This window comes from Scatophagus argus, chromosome 19, assembly GCF_020382885.2.
Source record: "Scatophagus argus isolate fScaArg1 chromosome 19, fScaArg1.pri, whole genome shotgun sequence".
In the NCBI taxonomy this organism is placed as follows: domain Eukaryota; kingdom Metazoa; phylum Chordata; class Actinopteri; family Scatophagidae; genus Scatophagus; species Scatophagus argus.
Genome location: NC_058511.1, coordinates 5,093,782 through 5,112,653, shown reverse-complemented (window position 1 = coordinate 5,112,653; position 18,872 = coordinate 5,093,782). Strand labels below are relative to the sequence as shown.

Here is an 18,872-nt window from a genome sequence, read left to right as displayed (position 1 = left end):
AATCTTAAAAGCCCTTGCTATCCTATTTTGCTCACCTCTGAGGTAAAAGTACTTCCGGTAGCAATAGGCGCCAAGGTCAACATGCTCTACAATATATCGTTTGGACCTGTCAGCATGTTGACTTGGCCCATCCTTGGGCGCCTCTAACACAGCAACACCAGCATTAGTAAAATGAGTAGTGAGGGTTGAATCCAAAGGTCCTTCTTCAGTGCTGCCAGAAGAATTACTTGAGCTGCCACCACTACCTATGCTGCCCTGCTGAAAAATGGAAGACAACCAAACGTAAAGGGAGTAAACTGACAAACATAATATGACATTTACTCATCAGTGCATCTCCAACATGCAGCCATCAACAAGCAATCCTATTCTTGCATAAAATCTACCTGTTTAGCCGGTGAGATATTCCTCTCAACCTCTCCACCAATCTCATTCCTGAAACAAGGACAGCTGAGCACCAGGTCATTGCTCTTGTCATCACCAGGATCCAAGGCAGGGTTTGCATTGTGTCCTCCTGTTCCCTCCTTGCTCAGCTCTTCTTGTGAGCCACAGGGTGACCCATACACTCCACTCTGATTGGAAGAGAGGGAGGATGTAGCCGAGGCAGAGGCGGCAGCAGCCGCCGAGGCACCAGTAGTGGTGTTCTTTCGTTTAGAACCAGATTGGCGACTTTGGATTGCCTCATTGAGGTCAAAAAGTAAAGACTGGACATCGAAATGAGCAAAGCCTTTTTGACACAACCATGGTTTGGGTGATGGGCCACTCTCATCCCCTTTACCCCCATCTTCAACATCTGAGCCAGCCCTTGATGTGTCTCCCTCCACCTTCACACTGCGCAGCTTACGGAATATTGACTCTCCACCTGTCTCTGACTTTGACCTCCTCTTCAAGTGCTTCTCTCGTTCTTTCAGTCGACTGGCAGGACTACCTCTGGCTGGACCTAAAGGACCATCCGGCAGGTCCAGGGCAGCCTGTTTTATTGGGGCCACAGTAAGTAGCTCTGTTAGCCTTTCTGGAGCTGGGCTTCGCTGATCAGGGGCCTCAGAGGACTGGTATCCTTTCAGCATATCAAAAAAGCTCTCTCCTGAGACACCATGTTTATCTATGGATGAAGTGCTGCCATATTCACGGTGCATGGGTGTCCATCCAGAGAAGGACCAGCCCTCATTGCTATCACCATCCAGCTCACTGATGGTTATGTCACTGTTACTGCGCTGGCGGATGCGTCTCATGCCTTTGCGAGGTGAGCCCAAATAACCATCTGGTGACAGGAAACGATTGTCCTTCCCCTTGCTCTGCATCTTGCTCTTTAGTGTGTTGTGGATGTTGCGCAGCATGGATGAGTCCTGTGGGCTTATCAGGTGGCCCAGCTTGGCTGACAGATTGCTGTGGGCTGCGACGGCTGACACCACTCCTCCTCCACTGCCGCCACTACCACTACCACCACTTCCTCCTCCTCCTCCTCCTCCTCCTCCACCACCACCACCACCACCTCCTCCTCCCCCTCCTCCAAGTCTTTCCCTATCTCCACTTCCTGATCCGGAAGAGCTGGTGGTATTGGTAGAGCTGGGTGAGTCTGTTTCCACAGTGATATGCCAAACACCCCCTCCTCCCCCATCTTTCCGCGGAGGCCAATCAGCCACACGAGCCCGAACTCCCATTTTGGGGACGCCGGGGTTGGTGCCGGTGGTGGAGGAAGAGGAGATGTGGGCGCTCTCACTGCGGGGTGGTGGAGCCCCTCCATTGGGCAGCCGCAGGCGGCGGGTGTAGAACTCATCAGTAGCCGGCACTGAGCCCCCAACCGAGCGCTCTGTTTGAGAACGCTTCAGACTGGTCATTATGGAGATGGGAAAGGGTGAGGGGAGGGGAGATGGGGGGAAGGTAGGGATGGGTTGCTGATGGGTTTAGATTAAGGTTAACATAATGCCCACTGAGTGAAGCGACGAGTCTCACGGATACATCTGGTGCTACAGAAAGCAAGGAGCAAAGGAAAAGAAGACATGAAAAGGTCTCAATGTTGAATGATCAATAATCAACACAAGATCTCAATAAAATGAATGGCAGCAATTACAGTAAATGAGTAGGATTTCATCAATACACTATGATGACCTATGAAGATGTTGCCATTGCAGATTTGGGCTATGCACTAACAGAATCATGAGTCATATTTGGTCACAACTGTCTGGTTTCCAGCATTTTCATCTGACTTTGCAGCGCATGTATTTGTTTGTTCTGAGATGCTGGTGCTCTAATGCAATATCAAGTGGCAATGTTGTAAATTTAACCTTTAAGTTTGTATTCTTTTCAATCAAAACACACAGTGATGCTGTACCTTTATAGAGATGACGCTTGATGAAAAGAAATGTGCTGATTGCAAATTTTCACAGATGAAGTCTCTAAAAGGGAGTCCGCATTGCAGCCAATGAGGGGACCAACTCAGCAACTCAGCAACTGAGAAAACCAGTACAGAAGGAGAAAGAGGATAGGCAGAAAGCAAACAGAGGAAGAACGAGTGAGAAATCCACTGAGAGAACATTCAAGGTCTGCAATCTCACGTTCATAACAAAGAAAAGCCATTGGAACAAACAATAACAATGAGGCTATATTTGAGAGTCTTTAATTGAGAGAAACCATCCCATGTTACTGCAAGGTCACATATAAGAGCACTAAAAATGAATGGATCAATTAATTGCACTTTCCTCAAATGTAAGGTTTACTAGTATTACACAACAAGATCAGTTTATTAGTCATAGGGAGTATAACACAGCATGTGGAAATTGAGACGGATGTCTGGCCTGACTCTGAGAGTCTCATCCAAAATAAGAGTCATAATGTCATCAGAGGTTTAAGACTACAGTTTTTAACATGACGCTTTTCTTACTAACAGAGAGGCATTTGGATAGCACGTGGGCATTTACCAGACAGCAAAGGTCTAATGAAAAGAGGCATTCCAAATGCACAAGGGAAATGTCAAACTTTGGCATTTGACCCATACCAGAGGATGAGCAATAATAAGAACTTTATTTGTATAGCAAAAACAAATTTAGTGCTTCACAATACTGAAGATAAGGAATAAATTATTTAATATTTACAAAAAAAAAAAATCAATTAAGAAAAATATGAGTCTTAAGAAAACAATACTGAGGACTTCCACAGCTGATACGCTAAATGTTGTTTTCGAATTGACTGAGCTTTTTGTTCTTTTTTAAAAAAAATGCACCCACTACAAGTCTCAAATATTTAGGCAAGTACCATACCAAATTGCTGGATCACTCTTTGAAGGAAATAATGGAATCTAATCTCCATTCTGGAGAAAAGTGTCAGCTAAATACCCCAAAGTAAAATTACAGACACCTCAGGATTACATTCTTGTTGCCATCATAAAGGGAGTTTCCTTCTTGTTTGAATTTTCCTCCATGACATCATAAAGGAGACATAATACACTTGACTTTGCTCTCAAAGACCTCGGACAGCTCTTAGACCGCCCACATAATTTGGAATTTCCCCTTAAGTGGTTTGGATATTAATTGTAATATTGATCAATAAGTACAAAATCAACATCTCCATATGTGAAAGTCACAGTAAGGCAGTATGGCTTTCATGTGTAAAGGCAGAGTTGGGACATTTAGTCAAAAATGACATTATAGCCATTGCTCAGTTAAAGAGCTTAAGGAAGACTTCAGGTTTTCTTGAGTATTTGTTTGTCTACTAGTTTGTCCATGATGGTGCAGTACCTCTCTCCTCCAAACCACACTTTGTATCACCATGGAGATAAGGACTTGTACAGTGCATGTTACTGTGTGTGTGTGTGTGTGTGTGTGTGTGTGTGTGTGTGTGAGAAAGCCAGAGAAAGAACAGGACGATTGATTCTTCTCGTCCCACAGACCTTGCTGTGAACAGTCAAAATTCAATACATTACTGTTGAGTTTTTCCCAATGCAATTATTAATGCTTTGAGCAGCACAAACACACAAACACCATGGGGTTGTGTCAGACATTTCACATGGAACAAAAACCGCATGCATGGATCAATACCACAAGTTTTCTGAGTAAATAATTTCATGATATTGATGGATGCACTGACTCTTTAGCAAAGATCTGAGGTCTTTTGTTGTAGCATTCTGCAGCCTTGTGGGAAGGAGGCCTACTCAGGACACTACAGTCTCTCTAATGGTGATTGTGAGTTGTTCAAATGGGTCTGTTTGAGCAGCATGACATCGTAGTCTGGGCTTCAATTTGGACGTGAACACTAAAGTGTTTGATGTTAGTTTGAAGAGAAAAACTCCAAGACTTTCCCATTTAACAGCCAGGTGTTCCTGAGCATGTGTGTCTAACTGGGAGATTTCAGTGTACAGACACACAGGCTTGTGCTGTGAGAAGATTTGAAGATTGATATGCTAAAGAGGCCTTTCATTTATCTGAGATCATATTAGAAAAAACATACTGCTCACAAGAAGTCACGTTGTCTCAACTGGCGTATTATTGGAAGATCATCCAAACACAAGTAAGCAAAGATAAAAATACACAAATTTGAGAAGATTTTAGCCTATTTAACCTGCTGTAACAATAAGAAGTGAACCTTATGTTAGAAAATGTTGGCAATCCAACACAACCCCCAAACACACTCAAAACGTGTATACCAAATAACAACCTTTCTCTCTTTCCTCTGAGGACTGGTTAGGACACTCTAATAAGGGAATGAGAACAACACTGAAAGGTGGCAAAAGAGTTAGAGATCAGTGTGAGAGGGGAGAGTATTACACTGTATGGAAGGTTAGGAGACTGGAAATTGGAACAAATGAATGAGGCATATGGTGCTGCAGCTGCAGAGAAGCAATTATACTAACAGATACTCAGTGACCTTTAGCAGTGTCTAAATGAGGTTGACTCCTGAGGTAAATATGTATCTTCACTGCTCAATGCAGCTAGGTGCTGCCAAGGTTGTCTGCTAGCCCAGCCAACTTGAAACTCTACGCAGTGAATCTTATTGGTAATGGTGTCAGGGAAGTATTCCTGTAACAATGAATTTGATATTACAGATAATACGGTAATGCAAATGTGCTATACTCTGGATGATACTTACTTAAGTTAGTAAAGTAAGTTAGTGACTTACTTGACTAAATTAATACTACTGAAGCCTCATGAAATATTTCTGCACAGCTGCTGTGTTACACAGGAGGAATGACTACATGGTTTCAAGACAGACTACATAAGGCAGGAATCAATCTTTTGAAAAAAGAAATTAAATACTGCTACTTCATTTTGCAGTACTGGTACTTTTCTGTGAACCACAGTACATGCAGTACTTTTGAATGTTAAATTAAACTGACATTCATTAAGAGATTAGAGAGATATCTGACTGTTATGTCACGCTGTTTATACAATTGTATAGTTATAGTTATACTGACTCCAGCTGTTAGCTTTCAGGTCATTTCCTTGAAAAACTGCTACAATGATACCCAAGTCAACTCATTATGTATTTATTATTAATATTAATTACTGAACTGTTTGTTTGCCTGTGGAGACATTTTTGTGTGTTCAACTGAGTTGATGTGCATTGGCTAAGAGACTTTAGCAATTATTTGGAAATTAATTTAAGTGTTAATGTTAGTTTTCCCCACAACTAAAACAAAATTACAGTCCTTTCCAAGAAGTTTCCTGTGCATTTAGAGTTACACATCAGTTCTTGAAGCGAAATGTGTCCGACTGCCACAGTCTAAGGTTGTTTTCAAGCAACACAGGTGTGCCAGTATGGACAATGTGTGACTATGAATCTGCTCCAGTTCACAGTGAGTCATAAACACCTGAAAATTACAGAGCAGACCGGCTCTGTAACTGACTGACTGAGCGATGCTAGCGCTGAACAATAAAAGCAGAAATGGTTGTAGAAAGAGAGAGGGCACAAAAAGTTGATGTATGTGAATGTGTTTTTGCACATGTAGCTCAGGTGCAAATTCTGGAACCCTATTCCATTTCTCCTGCTTCTCTCCATTCTCAGAAATACTGTGAATTGGAACTGGTTAATATTTTAAGACAATTGCAGGGTGAATCAGTCTTCAGGTTCTGATTAATCAGCCTGTATTGTAGTTGAAGAAAATGCAGCGCTTTTCCCAGGCCTGCGCTTAATGAAGAAAACCACCTTGCAATCACAGAGCAGTTGAATGGAAGATCCACTCCATACATATATTAAGGCATACCTAAAAATTATTTAATGTCTGACATGGTTTATGCAGGAAAAAAGTATAACTACCACATTACAAACCTTAAAACTGCACCTACTCCTTCTCCCTCAGTAAAAATTTCAGGTTTATATGTTTAACTGTACTTCACAGAAAAAGCCATTCTTGCACCGGTGGCATCACACTTGTGTGTGCTGAACATTGGACCACGACTGACTTCAAACTATTTGAGATGTCACAGACCTCTTAAAATCAGATTTTTAGCGAACACAGAGAAAAGACAGCCTTCTACTGTCAAATAAACATTCAACTGTAGGAAGAAGAAGATGAAAAACACAATTTTGACGGCAGAATTTAATGAAACAAAAAGAAGGGGGGAAAAAACTATGATCGACTGTCACTTGTGGTGTTTTTGTAAGTTAACAAATCGTTGACAATTATACACTTGTTTAGACAGACGTCATTACCACACCGACTGGTGAGTCAAGTCATGTCACGTCATGTCAGCACATACAGTGTCTCACGGGTTTTACAAACCCACAACAGGAATAGACTCAACACAAGCTCTCTCAGGAGAGATAAAGACAAAAAGCGCATAACTGAGAGACAATCTCAGGAGAAAATTCAAGAAGAGGTCCATCTTCTTAGGTGGTCGCCATATGTGGGAAATTGATATTACAAATAGTCACAGAGAGAGGGAGAGACCGCATGTCCTCTCAAACACCTGTTGCCAAGATGCTGCTGGGCATAGGTGTGACCAATAAGGCATGTGAGTGTCTGAGTGTGTGTGCATTTGCTCATAAATGGGCGTAAAGCCACTGCAGGTAACACAAAGAGCCTTGGGACCAAAATAACACGAATAAGATCCAAATAATGACTCAGGCATTCAGCGCTCACGTGTGTCACGTCTGTCTCACACACACAAACAAAGGATACAAATGATGAGAAATGTTGCATCATGCTATTTTTTTTTCCCAACGAAATCATCTTTCCCAGGCTCAGTGGCAAGCTTCGTGTCAGTGTAAAGAATCAAACTTGTCAGTCATATTCCAACTTCACTGAACCTAAACTATAAGCAGAGGGTTTCACTACAGTAATGACAGTTTCAGATGTTTTGGGGGAATGGCACTTCACACATGCATCAGCAGTGACCGTAACTGCACTAACGACATCCTCGATACAAACATTTTAACAAAAACATTAGGAACGAGCTGTGGAGACATCATTGATTTGCAACATTCGCATAAGCAAGTGAAGTGTAGCTACTTCCATCTTTTCTTAAGTTCAATTAGGCCAAAGCTTTATTTTATGTGATATTTTGATGTTAAACTTCAGAAGAACAAAACTTAAGTTGAGTGGTTGTGAGAAATAAAAAACAGTGTCACAGCTGCCATCACGGATTGTGGTGCTGCCACACGGCCATACATGATACCATACACCATACCTACCCCAACAGCCAGAATTAACAGACCTTCTTTATGAGCAATCATACTGGTTTAGCAGTGTGTTGGTTCAGCTCTGTGCTGGCTGTACATGTAGATTGGATGCTTTCTGCGGAGATGCTGAAGCACTGATGAGGTTATCACAAATATGGACACTTTCTGTTGTGTTATCTGGCCTATCTCTCCTCCTTGCCCCTCGCTATTCTCTCTATTATGTCATGTAGTGCAGCATACACGTGTTATGTGACAGTAATAATCACCCATGCAAAACATAGTGTGCTGTATATATTTATAGAGATTAAATGGCATAAATGATTTTTAGCAATAATGCTACAAAGGTATTTCAAACCTTTTGTGTGTCAAAATGTAACTGTAGTGGCCCGGCGTTCTTAAATGTAACATAGACATCTGGAAGCCAAACAGCTTTTAATCTCAGCTTTTGTGAATGTAGCAGAAGAAAAGGCAGGCCAAGGCACAGAGGAAAGATAAGGGGAAAAAAATAAATCAAACATTATTCTCTTTGAAAGCTGCCAGGCAGCAGGCAGTCCAATGTGTCGGAGTTTCAGCCCAAAGCCTTTCAAAGAGAAATTGTAATTGTGTGGAAAGATAAACGTGCGCTGCTGTTTTTTATCCCTCTGCAGAGCTCGGCAATGGGGTGGGGTCTCTTCTCTGGCTCACTGAAATGTAAAAGGGTCTTTTTTGGGTGCTCTGAAGTCTGCCGATGTTGTCTTCTGCTCTCGTGTGTGAAATTGCGAAGGCGTTTTACTGCACAACCCCCTCCCATCCCCAGCTATCACAGAATGGAAATGGAGGCAGTGGGTGTAGATGTGCATAGAGAGCTGACGCAGGGAGGGAGGGAGGGGGAGAGAGAGAACTGGAGTAAATGGCTGTCATTTAATAATGGAATAAACACTATACAGACAAACACATTGGGACACCTGACCATCATACCAACAGGGAATTCAATGATATCACATAACAGCTTCCACTCTTCTGAAGACTTTCCACAAAATTTTGGAGGGTTTCTGACAGAAATTTTACCCATTTGTGCAGTAGAGCATTTGTGAGATCAGACACTGATGTTGGACCAAAATGGGTCTGGCTCACAATCTCCATTCCAGTTCATCACAAAGGTGTTGGATGGGGTTGAGGTCAGGAAGACTCTGTATGGGCCAGTCCCAAACTGTTGCAACAAAGTTGAAAGCAAAGCATTGTCCAAAATGTCTTGGTACGCTGAGGCATTAAGATTTCTCGTCACTGGAAGTAAGGGGCCAAGCCAAACCCCTGAAAGACAGACCCATCCCAAAACTTTTGTCTATATAGTGTATAAATGATATAAATGGTTCCAGATTTATGAACAATTATGAAAACCATTACGTTTCCTAACAAACAGTCACTGTAAAACAATGTCAAAATTGTCCCTCAATACTGAACTGAATGTTACTGTCAAACAAATTTCATTTCGAATGCCTCAAACAACAGCTGTCAACCAAACCACACTGCACCAGCCCCTTCTGAACCCTCTTGCGGGTGGTGGGCCTACGGGAGAGCAGGCCCACGTCGCTTGTTCGGGCTGTACCCAGCCGGGTCCCGTGGGCAGAGTCAAATAAAGTCACAGACACGAACACTCTGTTTCGCAGCTTCATTATAGCAGCTGTTTTTGACTGTCTCATTGGTCAAACAGATGTTTTTGAAGCACTGAGTCACAAATATGAAACATCTCATTTCCATATTCGTGACTCATTTCTTCATGACTCCAAAGACATTTGTATTAGTTTCATTGTGACTTGTGATTTAATGAGATCCTCCTTCTTGCACTACAGCAAAGTTGGAACATGCTTGAAATTTCTTTTAATATATTCTTTCCCAGCCTTGAATTAAAGAAAAAAAAGGCTCTCCTTTGACTGTGGGTGTCTGAATCTCTTTCAAATAAAGTGTTTTACTTTCAGACACAAAAGATATGTGAAAACGCTGCTTAGATTACAGCTTTTCCGATTGCTTTTGCATCAAAGCCTTTTATTTTATTAGTCCAATCGCAAGTCCAATAACCACAGTTTAGCTTAAACCTCTTTGCTGCACATTTCACTCACTGTCCATTTTATTCGGTACACCTAGTTAGAACTAATGCAACAACAAATCCTGCCAAAATGCAGGTTATGTTGTTGTTGAAACTGAAGAGCCATGCTCATTCAGCTTTATGGTTGTTTTGAATGCTACAGTTTGTGGCGCTGTGGAAATGTATTTCTTCATACTGACAAGTGTTTTTAATCAATGAGGGGAGACTAAATTCCTGAAAAACAGACCCCATAATAGGGGTTTAAAACATCAAAAACTTTCTTCCATAGACAGAATTCATTATATATATTTGCTGTCACCAAAAAATCTTTGGAATGTTACATTTTTTCTTGCTAGCTGTTTGACGCTGTCCAAACACCCCATACAGGACCTCTCAGGATTAACAGCTATTATGATGCCTCTTTACATGGGGGGAAAAAAGAGATAGGAGTGATAGGAAATGGACAGGGGAAAAAAACAAGATGGGAATTTAGAGGAGTGAGGGACTAAGGATAAGTGCCACTTAGAGTTTCAGGTCCACAGTGTGCAACAATGACACAAATAGCTACGGCCTTCCTATCCCCTGTGTGTTTCCACTGTAACCACAGCAACACAGATGAAAAGACTGGTTAACATATCAGTACACTGAGAATATGTAAAGGAAGAGGGAGTTTACCTCAACATCACATGTATGACTAAATTGCTGAGCACTAGAGACAGTTTAATCAAAGCCACAAACTGAGCAAGACAACAATACTTGTTTCACCCTCACACACTTAACACACACTTCCTTGTCTTCCTCCTACTGTGTTTCAGGGGTCAAACCTTCACTATGTATTTTCATGGTGCAATGAGATCAATCCTATTATATCGAGTGAAAACAAAGAAATGATGAGGAACATGTGAATGCTGTTTGCCAAACACAGTATTAATTTACAAGATACATATAAAGCAGCTTGACTAGAAAGCTCTCCAACAGCCCGATACAATAACCCTGCATTATATAATACCTTTTCAGAGCTTACAGTGCTCAACATGAAGAGTTTTGTTGGTGTTCTGGTTTGTATAACACTGACATGTGTTCCTGTTATTTTGGCAATGCTGGTTCAATCTTTGTTGAACTAAAACCTTAAGTGCTGTAGCTCTGTATCCAAACACTGAGCTCTTTATCTTCATTTTGGCTTTAAACCATTCACCCCGGACAGTGGTATCTGGGTCGAGTGAGCTCTGATGAATCAGGTCCATACAGCCAACTGCCCGCGTGATGGGCTGATTTATTATTTATGGCAAGCAGAGAAGATTTTGGGAGAGTGGGGGTTGGTTGGGTGGTTGGTAGATAGAGATTTTTTTCCTGCAGGCTGATCTGTTATTTATAGACTGGTAAGAGTGATGTAACAACATTATCACCATTCTAACAATAAATAACCCATTAATCAAAGCTCTTTTGATTTATATATGTTTGAAATGTCACTTTTCACTTGGTCCACATCATATCCATATAGAAAACTGCAACCATGAAGTATTTTACCGGTCAAATGTAGAACAAATATGCTCCACTGGCGACTTTAACATTCTCTTTAATATATATTAAAATCTGGACTGTGCAGGTTCAGGTTCGCACTGTTAACATGGTAGGTTGTTGTGCCATGCAAATCTTTCTGTTCCATGTCATTCTGCTGTGGAAAACCCATTAAATAACAAGCCCATTTTGTTCAGGCTCTCCATCCATCCGTGAGACAGACAGGTGGCTGCTAAATGGACTGACAAGGCACAACATCAGCTCAAACTATTCCTGTACTACAGATTTTTTTTTTTTGCAAAGCTTCTTTGTCGATTGGTCATACAGAGAACCTAAAAAGTTAAGTTCAGAATTCTGACAAAATGTCAGGTTTACATCACCAAACACGGGAGGGATACAACGTTTCAGTCTAATCTGCACTATTACTGGCCTGGCTGAGGTGGTATTCGGGTCAAACTTTCAAATATCAGAAAGCCGCTTGTCTAATTTTATTAAAATAGCAGGTATGATGCATCTCATTACTAACAGGCTCAAAGGGTGACTGCTTCCTGTTGGCTGCTGCTTAATTTTCTGAGAAGATTTTATTTGTTTGACTTTAGACAAATCTGTGGTGCAAAAGGGAGGTTGCTGTGTTATTTTTACTTTGCATTTAGATGACTTGTGAAATTGCTTGCCTGAATTTTCTACTGCAGTTAGAAGAATCTGTATGTCGTGCTGTTTGTTCCATGTTAAGCCTTGGTGCTCATCACTGCTCTTGTTACTTACATACACCTCCTGTCTTTATCGCCACTGTCACTAATGTTAGTAATCAGCGACTGGTAACAGTTATTTAAAGAAGAAAATATCATTAATTATTAAAATGTCACTGATTATAATTAAACCTAACCCAAAAGGGACACAAAATTAGTAGCTAAAAATTTAAATCTCTGAAGTGCTATGACAACCATGTGTTTCTTTCTCTCCAGCACCTCGGGTGACATTTACTGCAAAATGCATAATGTCACACCTTGCTCAGTTCTGGATACCTCCAGAAGACAATAAATAAGTAAACAGTGGAGAAGACACACTTGCACTCAGACACACACAGAATGAGCAATGGTTCTCCCATCTGGGAGGTTCCAATCTATTTTCCATAAACCGTCAGTGCCTAAAAATAAGCATCTAAGCTAACTAAACTGCAGCTACCATGTTACCATAAGACTGGTTAGGGTCCTCCAACTCAAAGCAACTTAATGTGTGTGTGTGTGTGTGTGTGTGTGTGTGTGTGTAAGTGATGCACTAATTCGCTACTTAGCAGTAGCGTGACACTAGTGAAAAAATATTTGATAATTTAAATCAGTAAGTACACACCGTGCCACGTAGGATCAAGCAGCAGAACTGCTGGTGCTGATTAGCATCATGTTCATTGTGTCAGTTCAGTCAATCTTCACAAAATTTTTCTTCAACAAGGTATGGAAAAGTAACAGATACAGGCAAGTGGTGAGCTGACAAACAGTTTTGGACAAATATTTTGTACATCAATGCAAAACTTGTCAAGTGAGAATTGCAGCTGTCTTTATTTTTCCCCAGTCCTGCTTGCATCTATTTGTTTGCTGGTCTGACCTCAGTGAGGTAGTACAGTCAAATAAATATAAATAAAACCAGGTGAAATTTGGCTACATATGTGCACTCTGAACCATTTTTCTGTTTTCATCCATTCAATTACACTTAATAGAGCAAAATTTCCTAAGAATAGTAAAACACATTCTCTGTAAATGGCTCACTCAGCTGCGCTCAGACAGCAGCAATGAGGCCACCTGGTCCTCTGCAAGAGCCACCTCCGCATCACCACCACCTCTAATCTGTGCCAATCAGATGACGCTAAACAGCCATTTGTTGTTGAACTGGGCATCAGTACACGCCCCCCTCCTCATTTCACCAGCCACTGCAGACCCTAGCAAAATGCTGGCAATGCAGCAAAAACATGCACAGTAGTGAGAGTGACAGAACTAGCAGAGTGGTGAATAATAGAGAAAAAGAACTGTAGTGTAATTAACATCGTGTTGGTGATGTACTTTAAAGAGATAAAAAGGGGGGGGGGGTTGAAAAGAGGGCACCGAGAAAGAGGATGGAGGAGATGGTGCAGGGCAAAGTGAGAAATTAAATGCAAATAAGAGCGGGGAGTTTAAGAGAGGGAAATCTTGGAAGAAAAGGAAATGAGAAACCAACACAACAAAAAGGAATAGATTAAGAATAGAGGGAGAAAACCAAACCACAACCTTGTCAACAAAACTAAAGGGTAAAGAAAATTCTGGTAACGGGCAGAAGAAACATTGTCATGCACAAGTTAAATGACCCATTTTATAGATCACAAAATGTTGCTACAAAAAAGCTCAGAGATGGAGGAAGAAAGGCAGGGACAGAACAGAAATGTAGAACATAATTACATGTTCCCTAGCAGGAAGTTCATCTCAGCATGATCTCACTAGCTCTGTTTCAGTTTCTTATTTTTAAAAGGGTATATTTTCAATCATATGCAAGTCCAAGGAGTAAACAAGGATGTTTTATTTTCCACTGCCTCACTGCACAGGTGACACAAAGAAAAAAGCCATGGATTACAGCTAGCAGAAATGAGCTGCAGATTTCCAAAATGGCGCAGGTCTGCGTGGGCAACAGTGAGTTGGAACAGCACTGCAGTGAAAAGAGGAGTGAGTGGGACTGAGAACTGAAAGCAGCTCGCTCTATGGAAGAAGACAGACAGACAGACACATGCAAGGATGGCAGCGAAGAAATGACAGAAATTTTAAAAAAGACAAATAAGGAAAAGAAATACGAATAAATCCAGGCAGGAATCCCACCTGAGCCTTCGACAGTGTAATTTAAGTTTTAATTTAGAAGGGCATGTTTTTATCTCCAATTTCAGGCCTTTATTCTCGCTAACAAGCATTTCTCACCCAAAGGCTGAGCATTTTCCCGGTCTCAAAAGTGGATGGAGCTTAAAAATGCCAATGCTGAGAGTTGGGGGGGTTACACTGTAGTGAAGTTGAGAGGTACTCTCTCTCTCACCTCTGACTTTAGTGATCTTTCACTTTAAATATCTATCAATGAAGTGGCTAGTGGCTTATCCTTGCTACAAGCTACTGTTTTATATCGGCCTTTGAAAACTGGTGAACCTCTAATTCAAATGAGTAGAACAAACAATCCTGGCAAATCCCACTAAAATAACTAAAAAATTCCATTTCAATTGCTATGACCTACTAGTGGAAAAACAAAGGCCAAGTAAAAACTAAAAGCAACACACATTTCTAACTAAATATAGAAAGACGTAACACTGTAAATAATAATCAATATGGGAGACAGAGGACTATATTAATATTTAGAACTGAGCAAAACTAATTACAACAGCAAACGGATGTGTCTTTAACCAAAAGAGGGTAAAGAAAAATAAACTACTGTTAAGAAAAAAATATTAATATTCAAGCAGCTGTTTACGCTTTGCAATGAAGTATGGATAAATTTTAACACAGGTGGCTGGAATGTGCAGTGAATATATAGTAAGGAATCCTTGCTGCTGCTTTCCGGCACAGGGCTGTGCCAGCCTTTGCTTTAGCTAAGGAACAGGAAACACATCTCAGCCACTTCCTGCTTCCCCTGAGGAAGTGACAGGTCAGACAGGGGAATGACTGAGCCAGCCACACTCAAGACTGAAGCATGGGTGATTTCAAAGAGAAAATAAAAGTGCTTACAAACTGGTTCCACAATAGCCCAAAAAGGACAGATTATTCGCTTAAGTGTTAGGGTGTGTTAACACTACACACCCGCTTTCATAACACACACACACACACGCGCTCTTTCCATTAGGAATACCAGCAGCTGCCACCATGAGAAAATTATACCACTGAAAGACACTTAGCTACAGAAACTCAACACACATTATTTGATTAACATTTTGGGATGTCTATTCTTACTACTACTACCACTTTCAAACTATCAGTTTTCCTGTTCCTGTAAGTGGTAGCAGTTGTATTTCTTGTTATTGCAGACGGTTACCTGCTCATATTGCATAAATCTCTGCCACTTCCTCATTGTTTTCAAATAGCTTAAACAATCTCAGTCTGCAACATCTAAGGCCTATGGTTTACTTCAAGGTTTCCCTTTTTAAGATTTAAAAGAGAGAGAACAGATCAATCATCTTCACAGACCAAGCATCGTTTGTCAAACTACCCAAACAAGCAACCCTGTCATATCTTTAACATCGGTCATGATGGAACAAAACATAGCAGTAATGAGGATAAAAACTGTTTTGTTTGACACAGAAAAGCTTGAAAACAAAACCATGAACATTTCACTTTTCGAAGCTACCTCTGTCAACTATTATCCATCAGGCCGCAAAGTTGGTGGTGGTTTGAATGAGGTCTGAATCGCCACGATACATTAATTTACTGGAGGTGACACTGGGTAGTAGTGACCCATAGTTACCCTGAGGCCATTGTCAAAAATTGCATACTGCTAATAGACCCTGTGGGGGTAAGGAATAAATTGCAGCATTTGTATTGGGGCTCCTGCTGACAGGTAGGCAGAGGTTTCTGCCCAATTACAGGGAGAAAGGAATAAAGCAGAATAAGGCGGGCCACTAGAATAGACTTAATGAGGACGTGGTATGATTGCTGTGGGACTGGAGAGACACACGCTCATTTGTGCCTACAGCAAGTTTATTCGATTGGTAGAGAATGGCCAGAATGAAGTGGCGGAGAGAGCGACAGAGACAGATAGGGAGAGATAATGGGAGTGAGAAGGATTGATTCTTCACTCAATGTGAGAGCACGTGGGAGGAGATGAGATGCTGAAACTGAAAGTGGGAAAGAGAGAGATGGATACAGAAAGTACATGAGTAGTCAGTCCATCAAGTCAACTATCCCCCCATTCTTTTCTTTCCATCCATCCATCCATCCATCTCACTGATAAAAACACAGCTGGCAGAGGCGGCACTGGGGGAACCATCTATAATGATACAAGTCCTCAAAGTATAGTCTCACTGAATGCAAACACATCTAAGCCTGTAATACAATAACTGATACTGACACGACACAGGGCTGTGCAGCATTTACTAGGAGCGGAGAAAAACCTGAAAAAAGAGGGCAAACATACAACGGGAAGGGAGTGTTTTTGTTTAAAGAGAGTCCATTTCCTATCAGGCAACACCAACACCAGTGCACTGTACCAGACCAAATACAGATGTAGCTACTGGACATCCACATATAATCATCCGTCCTTATATAATTGCCGTTGCCCCTTGGAGGAAGAGGTTACTCATAGAGTAGCAATGCCCAGCTGATGCAATGGATGCCACTGTGTTATCGTGTTAAAAAATGCAGTCCAGTTGGACAGCCGCCAGTCCTTCTTTAACGTCCCTGCTGCAGGGGAGTACAGACACGTGAGCTTAGGCTTATTCGATGGAATTACAGCAGAGGGAGAGAACAGAGAGGAGTGGATGCCGAGGGAGTCAGAATCTTTATTCCTTTGCAGCTGTGGTTTGAGTTGTGGTTCGAGTCATAATTTTGAGTTAATGTACTGTTTGTCTTTCAAGTGCCCAAGTCTCAGCGCATACCCATGTAAATGTGCACATTAGTACAGTTAGTTAGTTATCATGTAGGGAATTTATTTGGCCACGTTGGTTTTGATGTAGATAGAGCTGAGAGCACAGCTTAGCATTTAATAAACAACTAAACATTGTTTTGGCAGTTTTGGTTTATTGAGTTTTATTATTTACTATACTAACTTTACTGACCACTGCTGTTACTCTTGGTTACTTTTAATAAAAAGTCACAAATGTTTAAGCCCCCCATTACATTCCTTTCTTCCACTTTGTATTATCATCTCTATCTCTTGTCCCTGGTGTTTTTCTTTCACTCTCTCCTCTTTCTCTCCTTCATACTTGTGTGAATATAGTAGTGTCTGTATCTATGTGTCTGTGTGTGTGTGGGAGGAGAGAAGCATTGCTTGCTGGAGGAGGAGGAGGTGAGAGAGAGAGTGAAAAAGAAGCGAGAGAGGAACAGAAATACAGAGAGATAGAGAGAGAAGCAAAGCACTTACTGGAACAAAACATGCTGTTTCAGTCTCATAGATAAGGGCTGCCTACTCACTGTTTTTTATCTCAAAGTAGATTACTCCTTATTTTTACCATCTATATTATTCCCACAGACAGAAAAAAACAACTGTTCTGATTATCTTGAGGAGACATGCATGGCCACAGGTAGTTTGATGAAATAATTCTTACATTAATGAAAAAAGAAACTGATGGTGTTAAGAGGGAAGCGTGATGGTAGACACCAAATGTGAACCAGACTAAAATCTGTGTTCTTTCTCCTGCAACAGCTCTGTAATACAGGGCAGTTTACCTGAAGAAGTTCAGTAGTCTTTTTTTTTTTTTTTGAAAGAATAAGAGCAACAGAAGAAGAAGAATAGTTACCTTGACAACATCCGCACTTAAGTGCTGCCTTGTGCGCTTATAGACAGCAGACCCTCCAACCCAACTGAGAAAGATGGATACTGCAGATGACACAGCCTGAATGCTCTCGGGTGACCCTGAAAGAGAAACGGGTACTTTTTAAAATAAAAAGTGATGTACATAGTACAGCATACACACACGTACATGCAACCACACAACAACAGACATCTATTTCATTTCCTCTCACAGAGGTTGGCTGGATTTCCTGAAGAATTGAGCCAGCAGCTGCCAACTCTACAGACTTCAGAGACACTTGTTATAAAGTCCATCTGTGTGGTCCCACGAAATCATTTGACTTGGTTTGATTTGTACTCTCGGCTACCACATTTAACATTCTGCTTCCCACCAGGTATCATCAGTGCAGCAGTTATCTTATTTAGCACAACTCGTGGCATCGTAATTTGACAGATCTGACAAACACAATCTGTATGGCCTTCATTTGATGTGATTGAGAGCTTAACTGAATCAGCTACACCAAAGACGAAACCATAATTATCTAGAAAAATATCAAGCTAAGTGGTATTACCATATACTGGTATACTATGGGAAGAATGCCTAAGCAAGGAATCTAAGAAGCCATACAGCGCAGTCTCATAATTGAGATTAGAAAAAATGGCAGTTTCACATTTCATAGCAAGAAACTTCGGTCTCACAAAAAGGATGCTAACAGAATGATTGCCACATTTGTGTGTAAGCTGGTTCACAAAGTTATTTAGCAGAGATTTGTGAGTGACGTGAACATGAGATCAATCATTTACTGTCATCTGCTAAGCCTGATCACACAAACACTGACACCTCTAGTCTCGTGATAAATTTAGATTGTGAATGACGTTAACAGGTTTCTTAACCAGGGTTAATAATAAAAATGTTATATTTAATAAAAGTGTAAGAACTGCTTCTGACGTTACTAAGGATGGTCATCTCATTGCAATTTGCTTCAGGGAATCCTGCTATTAATGATATCATTCTACTCATCTAATAATAATATTATTTATTGAACTGCATTATTTCTATTTTAACTGCCTATCATAATACAATACGAGCTTGCTTTTGTCTTCCAGTGCTCTGGTCCAAACATTATTCTCCAAACCCATTTGTATCTTCTGAGCCTTAACTAGTCAGCTTCATTGCCTTGTCTCTATATGCCAGGCCATTAGTACAGACTGCCGAGCTGGACTTCGGACCTCTCCATTG

General features: G+C 41.0%; 1 protein-coding gene across 7 annotated transcripts in view; it reads right to left on the bottom strand.

Moving 5' to 3' along the window:
- sipa1l1 (signal-induced proliferation-associated 1 like 1) overlaps window positions 1-18,872 on the bottom strand; it is a 66,692-nt gene that overhangs the window by 27,681 nt on the left and 20,139 nt on the right. For all 7 annotated transcript variants that reach the window (XM_046372355.1, XM_046372352.1, XM_046372351.1 and 4 more), the window contains 4 exons: window positions 17,640-17,755; window positions 2,330-2,440; window positions 384-1,964; window positions 36-258 (listed from right to left, as the gene is read on the bottom strand). In XM_046372355.1, the coding sequence (XP_046228311.1) occupies window positions 36-258; window positions 384-1,835 (1,675 nt within the window). In that variant the 5' untranslated portion in view covers window positions 1,836-1,964; window positions 2,330-2,440; window positions 17,640-17,755. The remainder of the gene's footprint in view (window positions 1-35; window positions 259-383; window positions 1,965-2,329; window positions 2,441-17,639; window positions 17,756-18,872) is intronic.